At 44.9% G+C, this 25,819-nt stretch overlaps 1 protein-coding gene across 1 annotated transcript in view; it reads right to left on the bottom strand.

The window, feature by feature from the left end:
• Window positions 1-1,521: 1,521 nt before the first annotated feature.
• LOC147711964 (proton channel OTOP2-like) overlaps window positions 1,522-25,819 on the bottom strand; it is a 51,785-nt gene continuing 27,487 nt past the window's right edge. Inside the window, exons 5-6 of the mRNA XM_086920268.1 lie at window positions 20,358-21,313; window positions 1,522-2,280 (exon numbers count right to left, since the gene is read on the bottom strand). Of these exons, the coding sequence (XP_086776394.1) occupies window positions 2,107-2,280; window positions 20,358-21,313 (1,130 nt within the window). The 3' untranslated portion in view covers window positions 1,522-2,106. The remainder of the gene's footprint in view (window positions 2,281-20,357; window positions 21,314-25,819) is intronic.

The following is a 25,819-nucleotide window of genomic DNA, read 5'->3' as shown; positions in this document are numbered from 1 at the left end:
GGACCACAAGCAGTTTTCTATTCAATATGCCACATGTTTCCCAGAATGACAGATGTGCTATTTCAAGGCCCATATATCAGCAGTGTTATTTATCATTCCATTAAGGGACTTCAATATTCAATGGCTCTTGTTAATAGAATAAGGGTGCTACTCAGTGTGTCCAGGGTCTAGTTCCCTGGTTAATGGTGCTGCTCTGCATTCAAGGGTGTGACTTACTTGGCCAGGCTACCCATAATGGCGAGTGATTCCTAATATGCTGTGGGTAATGATGAAAGTTTCAGGGGTGTCAATCAAAGGGAATGAAGCGCTTCCCAAATATTTAATTGGCTGCTTATAAAATCAAGTGCAGCTCAGAATTCCAGAAAGCAGGCACTAGTTCATGGGTGATGCTTAATATGTCACCATTTTTTCGGTGGAGCTTCTGAATATGGAAAGCTGCTAGTCAATATGATCAGGAGCTTTTCAAGGTGTGATGGGTACTAATTAATGTTAAATTGTGTTGCTGATTGTGTCATGGGGATGCTAATCAATAGCCCAGGTATAGTGCTTAACGAGCCATCGTTACCCCTCGTTGTGTCAGGGTGCAGCTAAATGTTCATTAAATGCTCCTTAATAAAATGTAAAGCAAATTCTGTCAATGCCCATGTTCACCGTGGGGGGAGGGGGGATGGGGGGGGAGGGTGGTGTGACATGCATCCCATTTTTCTGTCCAGGCAGTTGGACCATAGGTTAGGTGGACAAGGTACTCTGTCACTTTTGCGACAGAATACCCTCTCTGCATCAGACTCTTAGATTGTAAATGTACTTTCAAAGTTAGGAGCAATTTGTGTTTAGTCCCAGGAGTTTTCTGAACTCAAATGCATATGTGCTTTAGCTGAGGGAATATGGAGGTAGAAATAGGTTGGAGATGCCAATTAGGTGCTGTTTTATCATTTGTTAAAAAATGAAAACGTGCATTATCTTCCATTCCAGCCGATGTCAGAAGGTGAAACCACCCGGCTTAGCATCATGACAAAGAAGCGGTGGTATTTCCTCCACGCAGTTTGATCCAGATTATCCCAAAGATTCTGAATGCTATTGTTGTATACACCTACAAACTCATACATGTATCCACTCTTTGCACAGAGGCTACATGTAGTTAGCAAATCTGCTTCAGAGAGAAGCAGAAATAACAGCCTTTCCACAGGATATCTCTATGTTCAAGGATTGTGTAGTGAAAAGGTGGTTATCCCCACAGGGAAATTTGTTTCCTCACAAAGGAAAAGGATAAGTTAAATGTGCAAATGCACTCTTGTGTGATATTTGTGCATTCGAAATATTGTGCATGTGATTAAGCAACAACTGTAGATTTCCAACAGTACCTCAGGGATTGTTTACCAGTCCCAAGAAAGTTACCCATTTACGCTAAAGGTAAGACTGTCCAGAAGGGAGAACATTTCTTACCCTCAGAACAATTGCTTTGTTAACTGGGCCCCTAATTTAAGGCTCAAGTGCTTGGATGTGCATAATAAGTAACGTGTGCTTGTAAACAGCCTTTATTTTATTATATTGCAGTTGGATAGAAAACACAGACAGAATACAATTTGATAGAATACCACTTCATCTGGTTGGCAAACATCTATATGAAGTGTAACGCTATCATTAATAGGTAAAAATAAATTGTCCCGAATTTTCCAGAAGGACCTCTTGATATCCATCTTTCATAGTGCTCCTCAAGATCGGAGCCAGAAGTAGTCTTTGACGCCATTATCCGAAATAATGTCCGCTCCATACCAGGAGTGTTCATCTCTGAGAATATGATGTTATTTCAAAAAATAGTCAATAAAGTTGAAGAGATGCGTTGCTTGACTTTCTTGATGTTCAGAAGCTTTTTTGCAGTTTTGCACCCATCAATCAACTATTTAATTGAGTACACTACTTGAATAGAAACACATATGGTGGATTCATTAAAGCTGTCAGTAGTGAGTAAATTTCAAATTGAGCCACGTTCCGTAGGGCTCAGTACTAGTTTTTTTCCGATCTATGATCTTTAGATTCCTATGGTAGCTGAAGCTCTATTCCACACAAATGTACATGCAACTTTTATACTATAGAAAAAACCCTGTTTTAGCAGGTTTTGCAGTAAACTTCAAACAGGCTCGCCACAGAATGCATACGATAGAATATCCCCAATGGAAGGGATATCTTTACAATGATAACCCACAGTGTAAATCCATAAAAGGACTGCTCGATTTGGCTCACCAAGTGCGGCCGAGTTCCATAAGCATAGAGAATCCATACCTGTTAGAAGGGAGTAGAAAGGAGGGCATGAATATATTTACAGAAGTCTTGATAAATAGTTATTTAACAATTTAGGCTGAACCAATGGATAATATTCAATTTGAGCATTAATACTTTTCTGGTGAAAAATAGTTCACACATATATAGCTAAAATGTTCTATGCATTGCAACATCAGCATTTAATAATAACCAACAATCTATTCATGAGATCTCAAATGTGCTGAACAAATAAATTCAATTATTATTAACTAAATTGTTTATCGTCCAGTTTCAACATATAAAAATTAATACACCTGGGAAGGGTTTTTAGTTCAGCGGCTGGTTTGGCGCTCAGCAATTAGACACTATTGAGTATGATGTAAGAAGAATGTAGATACAACATGGTGCTAACTAGCAAGGGGTTAAGCCCTATAACCCCTTAAGTGGGCGTGGAACAAACCACACCAAGCAAACAACACCAAAATGCCTAAGCACACATAGGAGAAAGTAAAGTTCATGTGAACAACTAGTTGAAGAACACAAAAAGACTCATTTGGATGGAAGGAAAAAAGTCTTGCGGAGATTCAAATCCAAAGTTAACGGTTGCCGTGGAAATCAAGAGTGCAATACTGTGAACACATTTTGTACACTACGAGGTGCAAACTGCTGTATGTATGGTTCCATCTGGATGCTTTTTTCACAAAACATATTAAAAGTGGTTGGGATATTTAATGATGTGCAAATATCGAAAATGTGCGCTACTGAAGCGGTTCAAGTTCCCTCGCATTCGGGCTCAATATGTCCTATATGACCTCAGGATTAAACAAAATCTGCTAATGGGAAGTTGAAAGTGTATTTATATATGTATATCTGATTCCACTTAATTTTCACATTTGATAACACCTAATATTTTAAATATAAACATACTAGCAATACTAGCAGTATTGCAGCATATGTTACTACACAAAAAGTGATATTCATTTCCAGAAAAAGATGCACATTGGTATTGATTGGCAGCAGCATTTTAGGATAGATACATATCACTACTTTGCATTTCTTGCTGAGGCATCGGCCTTTGGAGCCCTATGCTACTCTATGCTGTACTGTCGACCATTGTGCAGATTGCTGTCTGCTAACGTTGGCAGGTAAACGGGCTAGGAATGAAATTATTTGTTAAAAATACCTTTATCCCACACCACATACACAATCTATTTATAACTTGTCTCTATCATATTATGTTTCCTACTGCACTTCTGCCGTTTGTAAGTGCCGCAGGAACATGCCATTCTTAGCCAAGTTGTGGGGCTCAATTTAGTGACCTTGAAAGGATGGAAGGCTGAGTCGGCCTTGCTGACAGCCGAACATGTGACATTCAAACCACAGCATTTTTCAGCATTGAGCATTCAAGTCACTGAGTCGTCCTGAACGTGTTATCTCAACAAGCACTTCCATGGTCTAACAAAACACCTAAATGTTTGTCAGGTATATATTTTGATGAAGATTCTTGGATACTATGCGACTATGAGAAATAAAGCCAGTCCCACTATGTGACTGAGCCTGATTGTGTGCTGTATTTTTAATAGGGATCGTTTTATGAATGTACATTACTGTCTGTACATGTTTTCCCCAAGATGGGTATACTGTAAATTTCGAGAAGAGCAGGCCAGGAAGGCATAGCCGGACCATAAGAGGACCGTAGCTAACATGCTCAAAGGGTGCCAGGAACTCACTGCCCGGTGCACATCCGTCGCCCAGTCGGGCGACTCGTGACATTGAGCAGAGTGGATTGAACTGACCAATGTGAAGAGAGGGCGTGTCCCCTGCAAGTCCAAAAGTGGAGGCCAGCGGGGACAACGGTCATCTGCTGACCGCGAAACACCTACTGGAAGCGGGTGTCGCAGCCTCAACACTTGGGAATTTGGGCATGTAGCGAAGACAGTAGTAACTGGCAACAATAACACAGTAGGGCGGCCGGTAGGCCATTGGATGGGAAGAAGTGCCAGAGCTGTGTCCTTGGGATGCCTCTCGGCAGGGACACCGTGGGGCAATGGAAGAGCCAAGAAGATGGATAGCCACAGAGCAGACACGGCAATTGCAGCCCGGGCATGACCAGAGAGGGCCGCAAATGCCACACATCGGTAGAAAGGGAAGTCTAGAAGCCACAACGCGTAACCCCAGTGGGCCTTCACTTTCGCGAGACGAACTGCAACTGAGACGGAGAGTGCAGTCAAAGATGAGTATGGTGATGACCAGTGGTCGAAGTGAGCGGGATCAGAAGGGCACGGCGGGCCCCTGCTTTTTAAATGTAACTAAGTCTGTTCCCCTACTTCTTCATTTCAAAAATGTGTCCCAGGATGGCAGGAATGCTCCGAACATAAACAATATTACAAGATCCTCTAGCCCCTTGTGGTGTACATCGAGGAAGGCCTTTGCAGTTGCCAGGACTTCCACCCCTTCCCCTCAGTATCTGTGGGCAGGGCCCTGCCCAGCAACACTGTAGGAGAAATCATAGTGCCCACACCGCCATCGCTCGCTCCACCATGCGCCCCATACCTTACAAACCAAGAAGACTCATGAGACATAATTGTGGGAAAAACAGTGGTGCAGGTTTATTTGCATACAAGTAGCAGATAGGTGGGTCATCTTACAGGCGATCCAAAGCGGCAGCCCCTCGCTGACCCGCATGCCCAATGAGCCATTTTGCACGGTAAGTCGATGCTCTTGACGGTGCAATACTTTGATAGTTATCTCGTTTACTCCCGCCCCCCCTGTCAGGGCGGAGCGATGAGGCACACCCCCGGTCGGTTCAGGCCCCCCGACTGCCCGAAGGACTAACGGGGCGCCGACGTTGTTTCCTGGAACCCCCTCGGCTCCAGGTTCTTGGCTCAGGCACCCCTACTGTGCCAGGCAGAGGTATTGCTGTCTCCTTCTGCCGCAGAGGTACCCTTACTGTCCATCTGCTTCCAGATCGCCCTGTGACTCCGCCTGCAACACAAAACAGACCATTAATTGCTCACACCACCTGCTGCTCTGCTGCTGGGTCAGGGCCAGGGTGGGAACAGCGCAGAGCAGTCAGGCGAAACGCGGCGGAAAGAGGGCGGACAAAGCCACGCTGACCTAGATAAAGGCCCTGGGTCCGCCTCCCCCCTTACACGCTCACCTTGCATTGGCCACCTCCAAAAGGGGGCGGCACCCTGTCCGGCCCGCTGATGACGTTCTGCTCGCGAGGCATGTGTCACTAGGACGCTGTCTCGCGTTATCTCCCCTTCGCGTCGCGCGGCCAGCGGCATAGTGCCCACACCGCCATCGCTCGCTCCACCATGCGCCCCATACCTTACAAACCAAGAAGACTCATGAGACATAATTGTGGGAAAAACGGTGGTGCAGGTTTATTTGCATACAAGTAGCAGATAGGTGGGTCATCTTACAGGCGATCCAAAGCGGCAGCCCCTCGCTGACCCGCATGCCCAATGAGCCATTTTGCACGGTAAGTCGATGCTCTTGACGGTGCAATACTTTGATAGTTATCTCGTTTACTCCCGCCCCCCCTGTCAGGGCGGAGCGATGAGGCACACCCCCGGTCGGTTCAGGCCCCCCGACCGCCCGAAGGACTAACGGGGCGCCGATGTTGTTTCCTGGAACCCCCTCGGCTCCAGGTTCTTGGCTCAGGCACCCCTACTGTGCCAGGCAGAGGTATTGCTGTCTCCTTCTGCCGCAGAGGTACCCTTACTGTCCATCTGCTTCCAGATCACCCTGTACTCCGCCACAGCTCTGGATGAGGCCCCCAACAATGACAGAGCCCCCCACCACCTAGCCACCTTTATCCTATATGCCTAGCACCCTCCTATCAATTGCACCCTGCTGCTGCTAACGCCTCCTGTAAGTCAAGGAGAAAAACATCCATACCAATCCCAGACAAGTGAACCCCATCCTTTTCATAGTAGCCCACCGTCCTGTCCTGTATTAGTGCATGCCTAATAAACCCCAGACCCCTCTTCTCCATGAATTTTTGCATGGCCCTGTTCACCCTTCTCCTGCCTTGCTCGATGGCAAGGGGTGACCGTGCTCCCCTCCATGTCCTGCGTGGGACAATCTCAGACCATACCAATTTAGTGGTCCCCAGCTCGTTCGTTATCGCCGTGAACTCCCGCTGCATGGCATCCACTAAGGCTCGCCTCCCCATTGTTACCAGGTCATTGCCACCCAGGTGTATCACTAGGATGTTGGGGGGCCCCCCTAAGGCTGCCACACCTTGCTCCAGTCTGCGCCTTAGCTGACCCCATCTCATTCCCGGCGAGCCCATCCACACTATTCGTGTCTTTGCAAAGGCCAACTCCCATTTCCTGTATGACGCCCATTGTTCGAGTCTGGAGACGTACGAATGCCCCATCACCCACACGCGGCAGTCAACTGCAAGAAAAGACACCGTTGGCATTATACTTTTATTCAAAACTCACTGCACAGCAAACGAAAGTCAAATGATAAGCACTCCAGAATTGTTTGCAAAACGCAAGGTTTCCAAGTGGAAACGGATCAGAATTGGCATTGCATCAAACAAGCAAATGTTTTCACCCCTCTATTCAGCCACCCTTCCCCTCAAAGATAATATTCAAGTCATTGCCCTGCCCGTGTTGCATAGAAAAAAGCCAAAATCCACACTCTTGTGCCCTCTGTATTCACGGGCGTACGTATCTTTGGTAACATGCTGACGACCATCTCCCCACTCTTTTGACCCCTTCTTCCCCCAGACCCGCCCTGTACGCTGCTGTAGCTGCCCCTATCCTGAAAGAATGGCTGGAAAATTTCTTGCCATCCTCAGCAGCTGACAATCCAGCCCTTGCCAATACCTTCTCCATCACCCGTTCAAATTGAAACTTAGTTAGTGGCAAGCCATCCGCGTGGATCAGGAAAGGTCCCGCCAGCAGGGGTCTAATTTTCAAATACTCCCGCACCAATGTCACCGGGCAATATCTGGGGTCCTCGAAAGCATGTAATGTTATGGCCACTCCTTTCCCGGCCTGATCAGTTTTGGATTTGCGCAACCATAAGACCAGAGAATCCCTAGCGCTCAACGCGGCGGAAAGAGGGCAGACAAAGCCACGCTGACCTAGATAAAGGCCCTGGGTCCGCCTCCCCCCTTACACGCTCACCTTGCATTGGCCACCTCCAAAAGGGGGCGGCACCCTGTCCGGCGCGCTGATGACGTTCTGCTCGCGAGGCATGTGTCACTAGGACGCTGTCTCGCGTTATCTCCCCTTCGCGTCGCGCGGCCAGCGGCAATCAGCACGAAAAAATGGCTACTTCTGATGGCCCGGCGGCTGCAGTGTTTTACGCCTCATTTAGTGAGGAGGACACATACCTGCCGAACTGTGACCAATACAATGGTCACATCAGGACACATTGGCAGCCCCGCCCTTGACCCCATCTGGCCATTATTTTCGGGCTCACCCAGACAGACGCTGCCACAAGGAAAGGAAGAGGATTTCATGTGTAATTTGTGGCAGACTGTGCCCAAACCTTGGTACTTTTTTTTAAAATAACTGTGGAAAATGTTAAATGTCTTATCAGTTGTTTTCCTTATTATATTTCATAAAACGTGTACTGCTCATCTGTCTATGTTCAGGGATGTGGTATTTCTAAAAATACTGTTAACCTTTTCTAAGGATATAACATAAAAGCAGCCCGAGGTGTCCTGTTATGTGACACCAGAACCCCTTGTGGACCCCATAAAGGGTCTGACTGTGAAAACAAATAAGCCCAGGCACCAAGGCCGGGCTGGTGTACTGTGCATCAGACGGAGGCTAGAGGGGTGGGAGGCTGGTTTTGTTAGTGGAGGCTGCAAAACCGACCCCCAGTAACATAACCTGCAGGGCTGTCCAGCACAATGACTCACTACTCACTCTCAAAAACTCAAAATTCACTGCAGAATTCCTTGTAAGCCCAGCAGATTTCAGGCAACAATAAACGAGTCCAGACGTATATCTCTGGTGGTTAATCTTCCTGTTGGAGAGATATTGGAGTATTGTCTATTATCAGTTTTGACTCATCCATTGTAGCAGGTTAAGATGCCTGCTGCAAAGAACCTGTACCATACAGATCACAGAACTAAATTTAATGGGAATAGCTCAGTGGGTTACTACTTTTAATACAGAGATTCTTTAGTTACTTGCCGTGCATAACTTACAATCATAATAAATCAAGCACCTTGAGCTTTGACCTCCATCAAAGACCTGCATGCAAACTGCATGGTGCAGGTTTGTAAGTTATGTTTTTTCTCCAGTCATTCATTATCCTAATACTGCTAAAATTGGTTTGTTTGGGTTAAAACACATTCTTATTAGAAAATCCAACCACTGTTTTACCTTTTGAATCCTCAGGTTGTGCTTCTCTAGATCTTAAAAAATGCCAACCAGAATTGATGGCATGTGAATTCTAACACTTAGTAGCCCCTTTTGTCTTGTAAACATTTTCTAAACATTGATTTACACACGTATGATTCATTGTCTCTGTATTTGTGCATGATGTAAAGTGCTCCAAGTCCCTCACTGGTATGAGAGGCACTATAAAACAATTTTAATACATGTGAGAGAGGGTTTATGGAGAGAGAGGGGCAGTGTTGGAGGGTGATAGTGAGGGAATCCTTGAAGGGCCCCAAGAAGATTGTCGTATCCTGGTGCACCGTAAGGTCATCATTTACTGCGCTCTAAAAGCTAATACAACGGAATATATAATACAATGTGTTGTATAATGCACCATTTATATAATTTTCCCCAAAATTTTCTTGGGAAGAGAACACACTCTCCCCGTATCCCCTTTGCAGTGTCAGGCTAGCTTGCTGCGTTCGCTACATCACACCGTGCAGGGGATGGACACAAATTTGCCAGGGCTGCTTTGGGTTCCCAGTTTGGCTCTGTCTGGCACCAAATTAAAAGTGCCCCATTTAACAAATTAGATATCTAAACAAGCATTGGCGAAGTCAATACGACTTGCCGTTGGGACCTCTTAGGTTTGTGATTTCTTTTAGTGATGCTTTACAGCTTAACTAATGTACTATTGTGTCACCACAAAAATTAAGTTGGATGTACCCTTCACTTCCCAAATGAAAATATAATTTTGTCTATATCTCTCAAGAGCTCTTTCAAGTTTTTTGTGGGTAGGAGAGTTAGCAAGCCAGACAGTTCAAAAGGTATCGTTAGCAGGACACTTAAATACATAATGTTGATGTTTGAGCAGCTAGCTGCCTGACATGATTGAGGAGGAGCCCTTGTGAGGTTCTGTGAGTCAGATCAGATTTTCTTGAAGAATTCCTTAATCTTCTGAGCCCTGCTTATCCCCTTCCTTGCGGTCCATGAGTACACCAAAGGCACACCTGTGTCCACGAGGAGCACTGTTTTCATGTCCTCAACGTTTGAGGCAAAAAACACTCATGGATTTCCAAACAAGGAGTGTAAAAGCTGAGGTAACCATGTTGTTCCTTCTTATATTTTGCATGCTTTACATAATCTTGCATTGCCCATGAGTATTTGCTTTTTCCTGGATGAGGTTACTTTTTTTCAAGCAGTGCATAATTTGAATTGAGACACATTAAGGTGTTTATAAAGGGGCACAATCGGGTTGCACCCGAAGGCAGTGCAAGTGTCTCTCAGTGGGGTAGAAAGGTGCTCAGGGGGGAGAGGATGTGCCACTATGGTCAGAGCTACCAAATCTGGAACTGGGGAATCAGGCTTCATGAACAGTCCACCAGACAACTCTCCTGAGGGAGAACATTCCCCCGCTAGTCCACAGCAGCCCTGGTCTCTTAGCACCAGCAGGTGGACCCTAGCGGTGGCAAGTGTGGGTTAACCTTGAAGGTCTGTCCACCACAATCCATACTGAAGTTCACCTCCAGTCTTGCGGTCAGGCTACAAAGCAGCACCACTTAGATCAGCAGAGACTATGTCACTGAGGTCACAGGACCCTTGAGGCCAGTCTGCCTCACCCATCAGTGCCTCATTGGCCTTGTTCCAGCAGTAGTAGTGCAACTCACCAGGGATCGGCAATGAGGGATTTGTACACACCAAACTGAGGGGCATATTTAGGAGGGCCTTGCATCATGCTTGCACCAGGAAAAGTGGTAAATGCACAACACAAATCTGCGAGTCATATTTATGAAGCCACGCAAAGCACGGCTTTGAATTATGGAGTAATGCAACACAGCACAAATTGCTGCTTTGCCTTACTCTGCAAAAGGGAGGCATTGCAGTGGGGGTTCCCACTCAACTCTCCCATTTTTTTTTACGCAATGAATGGTAAACCTGGGACTGCATCAAAATCTTACGCCTCCCCAAGGGAGGCATAACAAGGAGAAATATCTTTATACTGTTCACCCTGTTTTTCCTGTATCTATATGTGCAGCACACATAGAAAGAGGAAACAGCCTCTTTGGATTGTTTTTGTGCAGGAAGGTGCCCCTTCCTGTACAAAAAACAATCATGCATACACCGGAGACACCCTTGCACCACGGTGCAAGGTTGTTTGCGTTGGCACTACGCTGACAAAATGGCACCAGTGCACTTGGATAAACGTGTATCTGTTGGTTGCATTGAATAACGTTATAAGCTGTAACTCATCAGTGAAATGCCAAACATAGTAAAAATTGGGATGTTTTGCTCTTTCTAGCCACACCTCTGACTCCGCCCACTGACCCAATCCTCATATTATTCCTGCCCCCTGATGCTCCCCCCACAGTTCCCCTAACTTTTTTTTCCCCACTTCGACCACTGGTGATGACCCACCAGCTTAAGACTGGGATCAATGATTTGTAGATGGATGAATTGAATATGGCCGATGCCCTTTCATAAATGTGAGCATATGATTGAGTATTGTTGTGATGAGTATGATCGATCATGTGGATTTATGATGAAATGTTAATAAACTGCGGCCACTTTCACACCAGCGCATAGTAGGGAAGTGTTATAGATGATGGGTGGAGGAGCGGTGGCCAAAAGCACCGGGGTGGACCCTGTTGCCCATCTGGGGCAGGTTCAAAGTTTCCCCACATCCCACAACCCCACTGGTCTCTAATGGCATTGTCGTCAGCAGTTGTTGGGACTGAGAGGTTAGCTGATCTGTCACAGACGAAGATCCTGGGTGAGCAGCGTTTTCCTATTGGTTAGAAACACACAGTGTAATCATTCCTAGAGTTTAGCTTCATTTACATACATGAGGGCAGATTTATGTTAACTGGCACATCCCCAGGGATGCGCCAGTTAATGTGTGCCACAGTGCGCCACAGCTACGCCACCCATGGTGCGCCTCATTTACAATGCGGCGCACCATGGTGCAAAAACGGCACAGATGCGCGACGCAGCTCCAGCAAGGCTCGGGGTGCCCCATCTTCACAATGCTGCGTCAAGACATACGCCTGCTTGAAGCAGGCGCAGGGTTTTGACGCAGCATTGGCCTGAAAGTGACTGAGTGAAATCTCATAGATTTCACTCAGCCACTTTCAGGAGGCGTTCCTGCGCAGGAACGCCTCCTTATGGCGCAGGGCTTTACAACGTGACGCATCTCCTAGATGTGTCACGTTGTAAATAGGGCGCATTGTTTGCGCTGCCGTTGCGTCAAATAAAGTGACGCAATTGCGGCGCAAAGAGGCACAAGGGCATCATAAATCTGCCCCTAGGTCCTTAACGTAGCCTGATCCCCAATGACCTCGTTGGCAGGTCATAGCCCGGTTTGAACAATCCTTGTTCACCGCTGATGGCGCCATTGTGTTTGGGCTGTTGTGGCTTTAAGTATAAAATGTTAATTCTGCAGAGATTTCGGAACAAACAGTTCCCCTCTCCCCGTAACCTTTAAAGGCCAGTGTACGTTATTTCGTAAAAACAAGCTGCCATGAAAGTTTCTGATAATAGGATTTATGATCATGCTTTTCATGGCCTCCTGGCTGGCAGTTCCCATGTTATGCTCACTTTTTGTTTAGATTACACAGGTATTCAAAAACCTCCGAAACAGCTAGGTTGCAATCACCCTACCAATTGTTGAACTGAGCACCGTGCCCCTAATATAGGCAGACGGTTCTGGAGCACGATTTAATCCAGGTCTTTGGAAAATCACCCTGGTATGTTCTGAAATCCTTCGAATCTACTTGGATCCACATTTTTCAGGATGGATTTTGCAGCTTATAACACCATAGTATGCATTTCTCTGTAATTACAAGACATTTTTCCAGAACAAGGACTCTTAAACTATACTGCCTACCAGTATGGCTATCATGTGACCACCTACACCTTGTAGGCCTGTGCCTTATGTAACATTTCCTATACACTGATTTAAACACCTCTGATTGTCTCCTTGTAATGTATGTGTGATGTAAAGTGTTCTGACACCTTAACCTGGCATGAGTTGCGCTATAAAACTAAAAGCATCTAAAAAACAGTGGTTATGGAGACGTGGGGGCATTGTCAAATGGTGGTAGTGAGGGAATCCGTGGCGGGCTGGTCATTGGAGGGGGGGCAACAAACATTGTCGCACAGGGCGCCACCAGTACTAAAGCCGTCCCTGATGCCCTGGCTCTCTAAACCAGGGACTATATACTATGCGTAACACTGATAACAGCAATTCATCACAAGTGAGTCTGCAATTTTGTGTCAACATCTGGAGTGAACGACTTGCACACAATTCCAAATGCAGCAACTTTTTTACACTGGTTGATCTGCAAATACTGGTGCAAAATTACCCGATCACAAGTGCAACATTAACTTGGTACAAGAACCGTGCTCATAACATGGCCCCAAGTGCACTGGATACTGACGTGGGAAGGTGACGTCTAAAACCAATAAGGCCCCTATTACCACTCCCAGCTAAATCTCACTTAGGCTAATGATATTAAAGGGGTGTGTGAAATACCCTCTGAGTTTAGCCCACCTCTCGGCCAGGCCTTAAATGTCTAGCCCGGAGGTTCTTCACAGCACTTCAGTGCTGTGAGCTTCTGATGTTGGAGAATGACACTGACAAGATTTGCTTTCATTTATGTGTTATTGCTCACATCTTTGGGAATGAACTGCTGCTAGTTTGCTTCCAAGTAATTATGGGCGTAAACTGTAGGCGAGGGCCCCTAGCAGGAGAAGGGTGAATACAACCCCGTATTGCCCTGCAGGTAAGGGCGACACAAGGCTATTAGACTCACTCCCTGCCCCAAAGAATTCACCTCACCATGAGGAGAGAGAGACCACTGTTTCTATGGACAGCACCTCTACCTTCGGAACCCTCTCGTTCTCTACCACCACTCCCTTGTCAAAGGGGAACTGTAATCCCAAATGTTCCAGAACTGTAGAAAAATAAGCAAACATGTTATTTTGTTCATTTTATTAAGGTGCTTCTGGACTTGTGCTTACATTTTTCTTTTGACAAGTAAAGGAAGGGGCAATCACATAGTAGATTCAGAAGAGAGAGCTGCTACTGAGGTAGTCCAAAGAGTCTACTGAGAGGATCCGTTAAAACGAGGTGAGTCTTGCAGTTAGGTACAAAGCAAGCATTGGAGAAGGAATCTGGTAGCCACAGAATACTATTTCGGTGGGCCTATAACATTAGCCGGCAAAGGGAGCATTCTGATTGGCTGGCTAGCTTTGTAAGTTCCACTCAGGGTACTTAATGTTTTTAATCAAGGCCAGCGAGTTGTGTCACTGCTAAGGTATCTGTTGTTTTCCAATTGTAGAAGGTATGTTTAACCCAGCAATGAACTCAGGCTGAGGAAGGTCAGCGAATCGAGGTAGACGCCAATCACATGCAGATGGTGGGTGGGCAGAATGCACAATAACCCTTTACTTTTTGGGGAGATAGGGCGTCACCCTGAATAACGGAGGCAGAGAAGGGGATGGGACATTGATCTATTTTTTCCCTTGAAGCTGTGTGAGCTGTATGAAGGACACCTTGTCATATCCTAATGCCAAATGGACTATTGCACAGTCTCTGTATTCTGGAAAAAAAAAACTTATAAAGAGCGTAAAACTTGTGATTTGCATTGATTATGTCTTCTAGCGAGACACATTTATTTGTAGCTGAGATTGGCAGCCATCTCCTTGCGCATATATATGAATTAACGCAGCACCAATAACTCTTAAAATAAATGTAATTAGTGACGCGCAGTCACTATTTTTCAGGCTGCTTAACACCTATTAATTTGCACATTATATACACATCATATGCATATTTTCAGAGTGCAATTTTCACATTACATTTGCCCATGGTTAAAGTGTGTTCACATTCAGTTAGACATAGTTTACGTAGGCCTCAGTTCAAATAACGTATGCTAACATTTCAATGCACTTATGGCTGCTGTGATTCTGTCTCCCTTTTCTCTCTCATTCCAGGAGCCAAGCTCTAAGCTACATTAGTTAGAATTTCTCAAATGTTGCAAATGTTCCAGCCTTTGTGAGAACATATTATCAGTATACCTTTCATAGAGAGTGAACGGTAAGTCTCCGCACCTGAGCCCCGGACAAACTGACCCGGATGTATCATCCTGTTACAAGATATCTGTTGAAGGCCATGCAGCTAAAAACTTTCATTGTGCAATGCTTGGGATGAAGGCTGCTAATGTTTTACTGTCAATGTGTAATTCTGATTGGCTACCTTTCTCCAAGAACTGTGGGGAGTATTGCAACTGATGAAGTCGTATCGGCAAAAGTACTCTGTTTAGTTAGCCCCTTCCATGCGGCCGCAATTCTGCGCCTTTGCGGCAGAATCGCTAGTGTGCGGGTTTATGACGGACCCCAGCCATCATCAGCACACGAGCACCGTAGTGCATGACGGCTGGGGGCGGTCATCAGCAGATTCAAAGCTGCCTTTTCTATTTGCTTGAGAGCGGATGCCCCTTTCCTCTTGTGCCCAGCTCATCTGCTTTGCTTGCTCGCATGCTAATGCAAACTCTCCCCCAACTTTTACGCCCCACCAATTCCACAAATTATGAGCAAACACTGCTCACTTAAGCCCTCTTAAATCCACTCACTTGCTGCAGCCACCCTCCCAACTGTGTGCCTTATCTATACTACTATTATAAAGAGAGAACACAAACCTTTTGGCAAGGTAAACTCGGGAACCACAGCGCCAATCCACACACCCAATACATTGTTGTAATCCTCAGGGTGTGCAGATGGACATAGGCTATAGAAAATAAAAAAAACGTACATTTAAAAATATAACAAAAAAAAAAGTAGTGCCCTGAAAGTAGCGCCGGCCGCGACGCTGACGGCCACGACGTAGTGCTGGCTGCAACGCACGTGATGACGAGGAGGAGCGGCGGTGAAGTGAGGAGCTCGGGAAGGAGCGGCGGCTCAGGTAAGGCTCTGGGACATGGGACGGGAGGGAGCCGGTGCGGGTGGTTGGCCTGGAACAACTGCGCCACGGACCCCTCCCGCCACGACATTGTCCGGGACACAGACAATGTTGTGGCGGGTGGGGGCCGGGGCGGGAGTGCACGCAAGCCTGAAATGCTGCCCCTAGCCCCCTTCTGCCCCAGGCAGCGCTGGGGCGGGCTGCTAGTGTAAATATAAAATTCACAAAAAATCTAGAAATTGTGCAAAGATGCTCACTAGAACGAGGGGGAGAGGTTTCTCAATACATGAGGGGATCACAGGATACCATCTCCCAAATTGCAAACTGTTACCTACAAGTATTGTGTATCTTTGTTTCTAGATTGAAATCCAGGTGTACTCAGAAACCTCAAATGCAGTGCTCAATTACATTATTCTTGTGACCCTCACACACTTTATTGATGTTCTGCTTCATCATAGGGTATCATCCTGAGTCCTATAAACCAGTATGAGCTAAACTGTATTCCAGGGAGCACATTTGATATTTTGTCTGATTGGGCTCTGATAGTTAAGATATAAAAATACCTAGTGGGCACCTCAGTGACCCTTTAATGTTGGGTGCCCATGCTATGGTTAGAAATTGTGTAATGTGGGTGTTCTGAAAAGGATATAAGATCCTTGCACCCTGTTCTATGTCAACATGTTTCTGCCCACAGTCACCGGCCTCATAGGGTCCAGGGATTTTATCAGGATTAATAATGGTACCCCTGTGTCCATTTGTCTCTATGTCTGTTACCCTGATCCTGTCAGCCAAGTGTCTCCTAAGACAGTACAAGACAAACAACATAAATCAAAACCCAGTTGTGCAGTCTTAATTGTCTGCTGTTGAAGCACATATTAATGACTGTTGTGCAAGAGGTAATGAGATCAATCAATAATTGGTACATAAAACACAAAAAACAAGCGTTGGTATACAATAGTGCAGGCGCTGGACAAAACCAATACACAGCATACTAACATGCAACCTGATGGAAAGGTGTTGTTTTGCAACAATCGAAACACACATGGTGAGCAAAATGGGTGATTCACTGTAAATCTGTAACAATACTACAGTCGTGTAAAGTGCCATGCAGCACTCTTTGAAAACTGAATTGTTGAAGCGAGTGTTCCATTGAGGATGTCTACTGAAGCACTGTTCCATTGAGAATGGGCATAGTGGGACTGAAAAATTCAAGATGTGGGAAAACCTTTGCGTCCTGGCCGGACTCTACTGACATACAGTCTGATAAGGCAGCAATGAATAAATACTAGGAAGTGAACCAACCTAGATTTCTTACCGAACTCAAATACCCTTTAGCTTTAGAGTTTTACATAGCGCGAAGCAGACCCGAGACATCCGGTATCAGAGCGCTTTACATGAGCACCAGTTTCGTTTCACCTTCATTTGCTTTGTTAGGCATGTGGAGATTAAGTGATTTGATCAGAATCACAAGATGTTGAGAGTCGTTGCAGAGACTCGAACACGGTTCCCCAGGTCCGAGGTCGACCGCTCTAGCCATAAGGCTGTGCCTCCTATAGCTTACTAATTGTATTCTCACTGCCCCTGCCACCAGAAGCCCCACAAAAGGATAATTCTACTGGGACCATCTGCACCTAACTCGTGTAATGTTGGTGGCAATAGGTATAATCAAATAATAATAACAAGCATTTACAATGCAATGGTTTCGCCTTTGGAAAAGTTAGAGCTATTGGCATTGTAAATGACAAAATGTGTATTTATGTGTTGGTTTTGAAAACAGATAAATAAATGGCATTGTCATTTACATTGCTATTAGCTTAATCTCTCGCAAATGTGAGACCTATTGTACCCTACGGACGAGCTCAGCAGACAGCAATTACTACCACACACACACCCAGAACCACACACACACACCCAGAGCCTGCCACACACACACCCAGAGCCAGCCACACACACCCAGAGCCAGCCACACACACACCCAGAGCCACACACACACACACACACCCCCAGAGCCACAGACGGCTTTTTTAGCATCGGCACAACTGAAATCACAAGGGTGCACTGTATTCTTGTGAATATGATGTGTCCCTGCTTTTTTTTAAATGATGCATCACAGCGCTGCTAAATTGCTTGCAGCACCTAGCTGCGTCATTTCTTTGTGAATATGCCCCTATATTTTACATCACAAAAAAGCAGCACAAAAAACACAACAGCACACATTATCACAAGACGCCACACAACAAATATGCACAAACACTGTAAAACACAACACCTTCAGAATCCTATTTTCATAATATGGTGGTGAAAGATGTTTGGAACAAGCAATGTTTTAACTTATCAACAAGGACACGAAACAGCGCCAGTCAACAATATTTTGGGATCATCTGACCCCTCGTCCTCCTAACCGTGCCATAGGAGGCCACTAACCCTAAAGTGCTCTTGTCACGACATGTGGCATTCTAACAAAATCCAAAATAAAATTTTAAAAAACACACGAGTCCCAGAGAGAATTGCGAAAGGGAAGAGAAGTGAGTACTTACCGCTATTCGGACATCCCGTAGAATGGAGCCGAGGCTTTCAGAGGGTGCCAAAGGTTTTTACCGAACAGGAGGATGATGCGTGAATTCCCCTGCGATTGCGATGGGCAGCTCCATTCCAGCTCCCTAATGCATCCTCAAAAGGCACGCGCTCCGACAGGACAATCAGTGACCTAGTAACACTGCACCTGTTCCGCTGCGCCCACCTTTCTTCAGAAAAGATATTTTCGTCTCTTTGTTCCTCCTGTAAGGAGTGGGTGTGGGTAGGGTCGAATAAATAACTGACGTTTTGACCTGAGCAGCAAACTGATGCCCAGGGGAACCGCTGTGCCCAGGGAGGGCAGCCTTGATGAATGAGGTAAAGGGTCGAGGCTCCGATGTCGCAACTGTCCGGCTCCAGGACCCTGAAAGCACTGCACGGGACTTTGAGAATATTGGTTCGCTTTAGAATTTGTAAAAACTTTATTTCCGTTAGGTACCATTTTTACTGCGTACTAACACATAAAAAAACACATTCTAATTCATTTTTGATATTAATGTTTCATCTCAGAAGAAATGCGACAAAAAAACAATTTCCTAGCTTTGCTTTTTTCCAGTTTTATATAGCGCGTACTCGACCCGAAGGTATCAGAGCACTTTACTTGAGCACACGTTGCATTGCAGACGGACATATTCATTTCTAGGTGCTGGAAGATTAAATGATTTGGCCAGATCAAAGAATATTTGAGCGTCCCTGCCTCGGCTCGACCCCGGTGCCCAAGATGCAAGGTCGGCCGCTCTAGCCGTTATGCCACATCCTCTTACAGACAGCCCCTTTCAACTCACCTCCCATTTGGCAGGTGTCCAGTGTTGGTCTGGCCATTCGACCAGTCTATCACTGCCTGATGGGCCATTTTGAAAGAGCCAGTGTGTGAGCTGTGCACCACAGCTGAATAGGGAAATGGGAATCTCCTGCGGCTGGAGTGGTTTCATACTCACCCTCCAAGCAGGGCTCTAGTTTCCCATAACAATGCGTCATTCACCAAGTCCTCGGGTTGTACTTTGCATTCTGGGACCTGTAGTCCTGATTTTCTATTGAGATTAAACAAGTCTACATGTACCGAAGGTAAAGCAAAATCCTGGTGTGACATATTTACAGGTGGGAATAGGAAATGTGTGAGCTTGCTTTCAGGGGGCACCCAGATTAATTAATTCAGCAGATGTATCTGTGGCAACTTTGAGGGGCGGTAGGGACTTTCCCTGAATTGTGCAAAACCAGTCCCAACCCTAGCGCCCCAGCCGAGGAGCTGGGCATGTGGAGGCCGTGGAGAACCGGCTCGGGCTGTCAGACAGACAGACAGATACCTTCAGTGTGCTACCGTCGATGGGGGAGGGAAGGAACGGCACGAGACAGGGACACGAAGCCATGGAGGGAGGAGAGAGTGTGGGAGGAGGAGTCAAGGAGGGGGAGGGCTGTGGGAGACTGTCATGAATGGTTGGAGAGAGGGAGGGTCTGAGAGACCGGCTCAGGGACAAAGAGGAGAGGTAAAGACAGCTGCCGCCGGGTGCACACGAGGCGGAGAGACATACAGGGGTGAACCACGGAGAGCTATCAGCAGCAGAGATATACGAAGGCTGTGCAGGAGGGACGGCAAAAGACAACCCATGCAAAAATTCAAGAGTACAACACTGTCTGTGGGAAATCCCCAGACACTACAATAGACAGCCAAAAGAAGATACTCTCCGAAAAGGCAAGAGACACAGGGAACTCACCAGGGCACACAGCCCCAGCAAGATCCAACCAGCAGGAAAACAAGACGGCACTGCAGAGCTTCTTAAGTAAGCTACTGCCCGGCCGCCATCTTCGGGGAAATGACCAAAACAAACATACATTTTTTTTTTAAAACACCGCCCACCGCCGCAATGACAATCGCCAGGGGGCGGAGAGGGAAAAAATTTACGGAACGCCCATGAATCGCCTCGGACAATGATGGATGCCTCTCTCTTCCAATGGCTAGCCTCCATTTACGGAGCTAGCCAATGGAAGAGAGAGGCGGAACAAAGCCACATACGCTGTTCTCAAAAGATTTCGCCTGCGCGAACGCTGCTACGCAGCGGATCGCCAGGCGAAACCTAAAAACTCAACATTATCTAATGAAAGCACAGTGAATGAGTTAAAAATGACGACATCACTTTATGAAGCACCAGAGCTATAGCTAGACATTGAAAAATAATGATAAAAAAAGAATGTAAAAATGTTCAACTTACCGATATATTGTAAAAAATTAACAGAATAGATATGTTCTGCAATATCTTTTTTCTGGTGCTGAGCATTTTATGTTTCCTGCCAGATCTGATAGCTTGCTTTTGGGACACATCAGAGAAACTGCTGCAGGAGATCATATTCTGATGTCCATCTTTCTCCACATCCACGATATATTTTGTGGGTGGATGGGATTCAGTGCCGGAGTGGGATGTGCACCTGCTGCCATAGTCAGAGGACACGCTATGTATTGGGTTTTGGATCACTTCATCGTTGGAACCTACAGAGATTGAGAATACCCAGTCTGTAGGCAAAGTATGGGGCTTTCGGGCAGGTCCTGAATGCAGCGCTTCAGTTATGAAGAGGTTTTGCCCAAGGATCTGTACACATTTACAGAGGGAGAAGCAGAGGTCCAGCAGGTGGAGGTTGTCATCATCGTGAACGAAGAAGATCGCCACCAAAGAGAAAATGGACACCATCAAAGGGCCGCAAGATGTTCCCAGGAGAAGGGTTATGTCCAGACTTCTTACCACACTCTTGGATCTGTCGAGATACAGCTGGCTGAGTTTCACCTTGTAGGTCGCGATACCAATGAGGCATGCAATGAACATAGCAGAGAGAAGCACAGAGTTAAATATGTAGTAGGTGCGCAATGCCTCGGGAACAGTTGTGGGTGACTTTGCAAGCACGCCGAAGGAGATCATAACACCAAAGGTTGCCGAAATCGCAAGGGCGCCTAAAATCAGGCCACCGAAGGCCCCTACGATGTGGAAATGTTCTTTCTTTTGGCTGCTAGGCTCTGGTAGGTTCGAAATGTGTCCAGTGTTTTTCCAAATGACGTACAGCATGGTGGAGGAGAAGAGACTAAACTCAATATTGAAAGGGTGCAAATAGTCAGCACCTTCATGGAATATGTTGCAAAGGTTGGTAACACAAACACAACTGTTGAAGTGTTGTGAATCTGCAAGAAAGCAATCAGCATGGTTAATGTTCTGTGGGATATCAAATGCAAAACTCTTTGGTAGCCAGGGTTAAATAATCACACATCCAAAGCGGACAGTTTTTGGGTCAAGTAGCAAGTTACGATTAGTCGATAACAACAAAAACAGAAGTGCTCACATGATGTCCTACACCCTGCTACCAGGAGTATGTAAGCTGATCATAAACAAAAGAATTCACAATCCAACAAAACAAAACAAGAGTTACCAAAGCACACATAATATATTGTAATCAATTAGTTTTACATGAAGAGTCGTTAACCAGTCGTGAGCTCACCAGTCCTCGAGCGGACACAAATAATCCAAAAAAGGCTAATCACAGCATATATTATATTTATTTTTGGCCACATTGGACATTTTGTAGGTTTTTCAATTAAACGGATCGCTCCCAACCATATAATTGTGTTTCTTTGAAGGTTACTGGGGCAAAGACACATTCTTCTCTACTTTACAGTTCCTTCTTCAAATATACCTTGGACGGGTCATTGTTCAATCTGTACTCTACGAATATGCTTTATCCAATTCTACTTTTATGTGGAATATGTTTAACTACATGATAACTTGTACTGAACCTTGATATAGTCACGCTGAAACACCACATGTTGGATGCCAGTTGTTGTGCACAAATTCACAATCAAAATCCAGACAACTGTTTGGAATAATCAAACAAATAAACCCTTGGATGTATGGACTTAATTTGGAGTGACTCCTCATGTAAAACGAATTGATTACATGTTATGTGTACTTCGGTATCACTTGATTTGTGTTCAGTGGTATGGGAAGAGCTTGTTTTATTTCTACATTTTTATGAACTTTTAAGACAGCTGCAAGTGATACACGAGGACTATACACAATAAACAATACAGTACCTCATTTTTTTTTTAACTGATCACTATTTAACTAAAAAATGCAAGTCATCAATGGATTGCAATTCATTGGCAGTAGAAACGCACATATATGAAGAACCGGTAGAGTCAGGCACCTTATTTACATCACAAAGAGAAACTTGTTTTCGAATACTCTTAATAACTGATAGACAACATTAATGCACACTACTTATTCTGAATGGTTGCAATATTTTGTCCCACTACAACAGGACTCAATCAAAACAGGAAGGGGGGGAAAGTTAAAGGGGCTCCACACCTAACTCAGTTACCATCAACGCTAATAATTCATAAACCAGACACCGAAAGAGTAAAGGGCATGTGTCTGTGATCGTAGATCTTCTCAAAGGTGTAATTTACCTCATTAATGTACACTTATCACCGTTCATTGTTTATAATATATGATGTGTGGTCTTTCTGTGCCTACGTAACTCTCGATTCTACAAGGAAAGAATAGTCTAAAAACTTATTAAGGTACCCCACAAGCCTACATGTGGAAGTAAGGCCTTACACTCTAGTCCTATACCACACATTGTCATAATAGGAACCACCCAAATGGACTACCAGACAACATACATTATGGCCCTACAACTACCCCCTGCATCCACTCTACTTCAGTGAAGGTGGTGCTGGTGCTGCTGCCTTATACTCAGACCCCTCAATAATGTTTTAGTAATTTATATGAACTAGCTTTATTCTGTGGTATTCTTATAGACTTCTAATTATTACAAAACAAATGTAAATAGTTTGAGTAGCCTTATGTATTTTTTCAGGAGCTATACCACAAATTAAAAATGCTGTGTAAGAGAGTTTTATTAATTTAATTAAATATTTATTTAGCTGCTTTTCAAGTGACGATAACAAGGCCTAAATCAACATTACGAGGCCTCAGCTCACAAACACTGACATCTATTTTACAGCTGCTGAGGAAAGTGTTGCTTTCATTTTTCATGAATGAGTTTTCATATCTCTAGCTGACCTTCTTTTCCATTTAAAAACATAAAGCAAATAGAGTTCCTGGTGGGCCGTTGGGGTGGGGGCCGGTTTTGTGCCCGTGGGGGCTGCTTTTGTCTTTAATGACTCTTAATTTGAATAAACCTTCATGGTATAGACTTTGAATTTTGTCCTGTGAATGTTTTCTTTAATGGAATAGGGTCACTGTCCGGTGGGACTCACATGGCCCAATACTGCGAATCAGCCCTTTTAACGTTTTAGCTGAAGTATTAACAGCTACATTTCCTTACAATGAAGGAAGTCAACATGGTTCATCATCACCTTACCAAATACACCCAATGCGTTCATCAGGATGTCATATCTATACTAACAGCGACCATCTGTATATTAGGGTTATTCCTTCAAAAAAGCATTATATTATGCAACCAGGTACCTCAATTATAATATTTTCCCTTGCATAACAACCTTCCATGGAGCTCATATCTGATTATAAGGACAGGATTTTCCAACACACCACCTGCCATACAGATATTTTTGGGAACTTTTCAGTAATTTGTATCCATATATACTTCATTGTCAGGGACCTGGCACCACTAGTAATTGGCATCAGGTGAGTGAGAGAGACTAACAGCTGAGAGCTCAGGCAGTACAGCAGAGATGTACAGATTGTATAGCAATTCGGTAATAATGTGGCAAAATATTGACACCTTGGACGATGAGAAAGCAGACAAGTTACTCTAACCTCACAGATTAGGGTTTCACATTGCCGTACTAATTAACACCCAAATATCACCTTTAAACATACATTTGAAAATAGAACGGGGGTTGGGAGCACTCTGCCTCACAGTCCCAGCACAGTTCGCCCCTTTGCATCCTGGTAAATGCAGTACACAGGTCACACTTACTTCAAAATTAGCTGGAGTTTTTCACCAAAGTTGGTGCAGACATTGCTGTATATCTCTAGACACGTGTTTCTGGATTGAGCCCGTCATCAGTAGAGAGAAGCAAAATTAGAGAGCAAAGAAAATTCATCTGGGGTTGCTGGAAATGCTGCCAAGTTCCTCTCATGTCACAGTACCACTCACAGGCACACAGGTGCATCTCCAAAGCTCGTCAGCTTGCTGGCTCAATGGAGCCTTTTAAACAGAAAGTGTTTGGGAGCTAACTGCCTCACACATTTGAAAATACAACAACTTTGTTTTTAATCATTAGCTTCAATGTTTATAAAAATGCATACATTTTTGGCATTAAATACACACTTTCCTTCATTTTGAATAATTAATACTCATTCACCCAAGCAAAAGATTATCGTGTCCAATGCAAAAAACAAATTCGGTCCTAAAATACCACGTTTCCATTTGTAATAAATACATGTTGGATACCCAAATGCCAATTTATCATTTTCGTCACATGTTCAAATGTCCATCTGACACACGTGGATAGATTTTGTCTTGCAAGCCCATGTCTCATCAACTCATGACATTGATGGCCACAATTTGCCACACATTACCACCATTTTGCTAGGATGAGCAGTATGCTAAGAGTGGGCAGCATCAGTGTATCAAGATGATATCAGAGGAGTACACCATGATTTTACTGAGGCAGATAATATGTAAAAACTACTACCAATATGCCACGGTCAATGGTTTGCCCAAGGGTGGGCAACATCATGCAATGGATGGCCCCAGGAGGACATGAATGTCCATCAATATATAAGGGCCGATTGCTTGACATGAGTAGGAACCACCTTCCCATAGATGGCCACAATAGGCCACTAAATAGAACTAATATATTTTGCCCAGTGGTTTATTGTTGACCCTTGTATGCAATTTTTCAGTATTTTACCAAAGGTTGGGTACCACAAACCACGGATGCCCCTAATATTACAGGAAGGGCTTCAGATATATAGATGACAGATATCATCATGTCATGGATGCTCACGAGAGGCAAGAAACGACCACCATTCTGACAGGATCATGTTGATATAGCTACCATAATTACAAGGATGCCCATGATATGCCAAGAATGACCACCAATATGCTAAGACTCATTTTTTGACAAGGGTGAGTACCATAATGGAATGGATTGCCCCAATATGCCAAACCCAGTGTTTTACCAAAGACTGGGTTCAGCAATGCCAAGATGTACCACCCATATGCCAGGCTCGGTGTTTTGCCTAGGGTTATGGCCAGTGCCTAATTTGTAAAAGAATATGTGCAGGGCCCCAAAGATTTGCTCAGAAGCTCACAGTCAGCTCTATTGAAGATCGGTTCACTGAATACCATAATAGCAGTTCATGCCTCTTAAATCCACCACCTGTCACTCCCTGCCTCTTTATCTCACTCTTGTTTTTCATCCCTGTTTTCTGCCTATTCACTGTTTTTTTCGTATTTTCCTTCCTCCTTCTTTCCCTCTTTTGGAATGTTATCTCTTTTGCTCTGGATCAAGGTCTGTTGAGGAAACCTAAATACTGGTCCCCAAAACTGAGGGCCGGTGGGCCCCACTTGCAACCACCGGCTCAAATTTAAGCACTGATAATGGCACCAAACGGCCAAAGATGCTTCTTGTATGCTAAAACGTATGAGGAATATGCCTGGCCCAGGTGCTAGCAACTCAGCTGTACGCACATAC

The sequence above is a fragment of the Lissotriton vulgaris genome, chromosome 5 (genome assembly GCF_964263255.1).
Source record: "Lissotriton vulgaris chromosome 5, aLisVul1.2, whole genome shotgun sequence".
In the NCBI taxonomy this organism is placed as follows: domain Eukaryota; kingdom Metazoa; phylum Chordata; class Amphibia; order Caudata; family Salamandridae; genus Lissotriton; species Lissotriton vulgaris.
The sequence above is the reverse complement of the archived record's forward strand: the minus strand, read 5'-3'. Positions and strand labels throughout refer to the sequence as shown.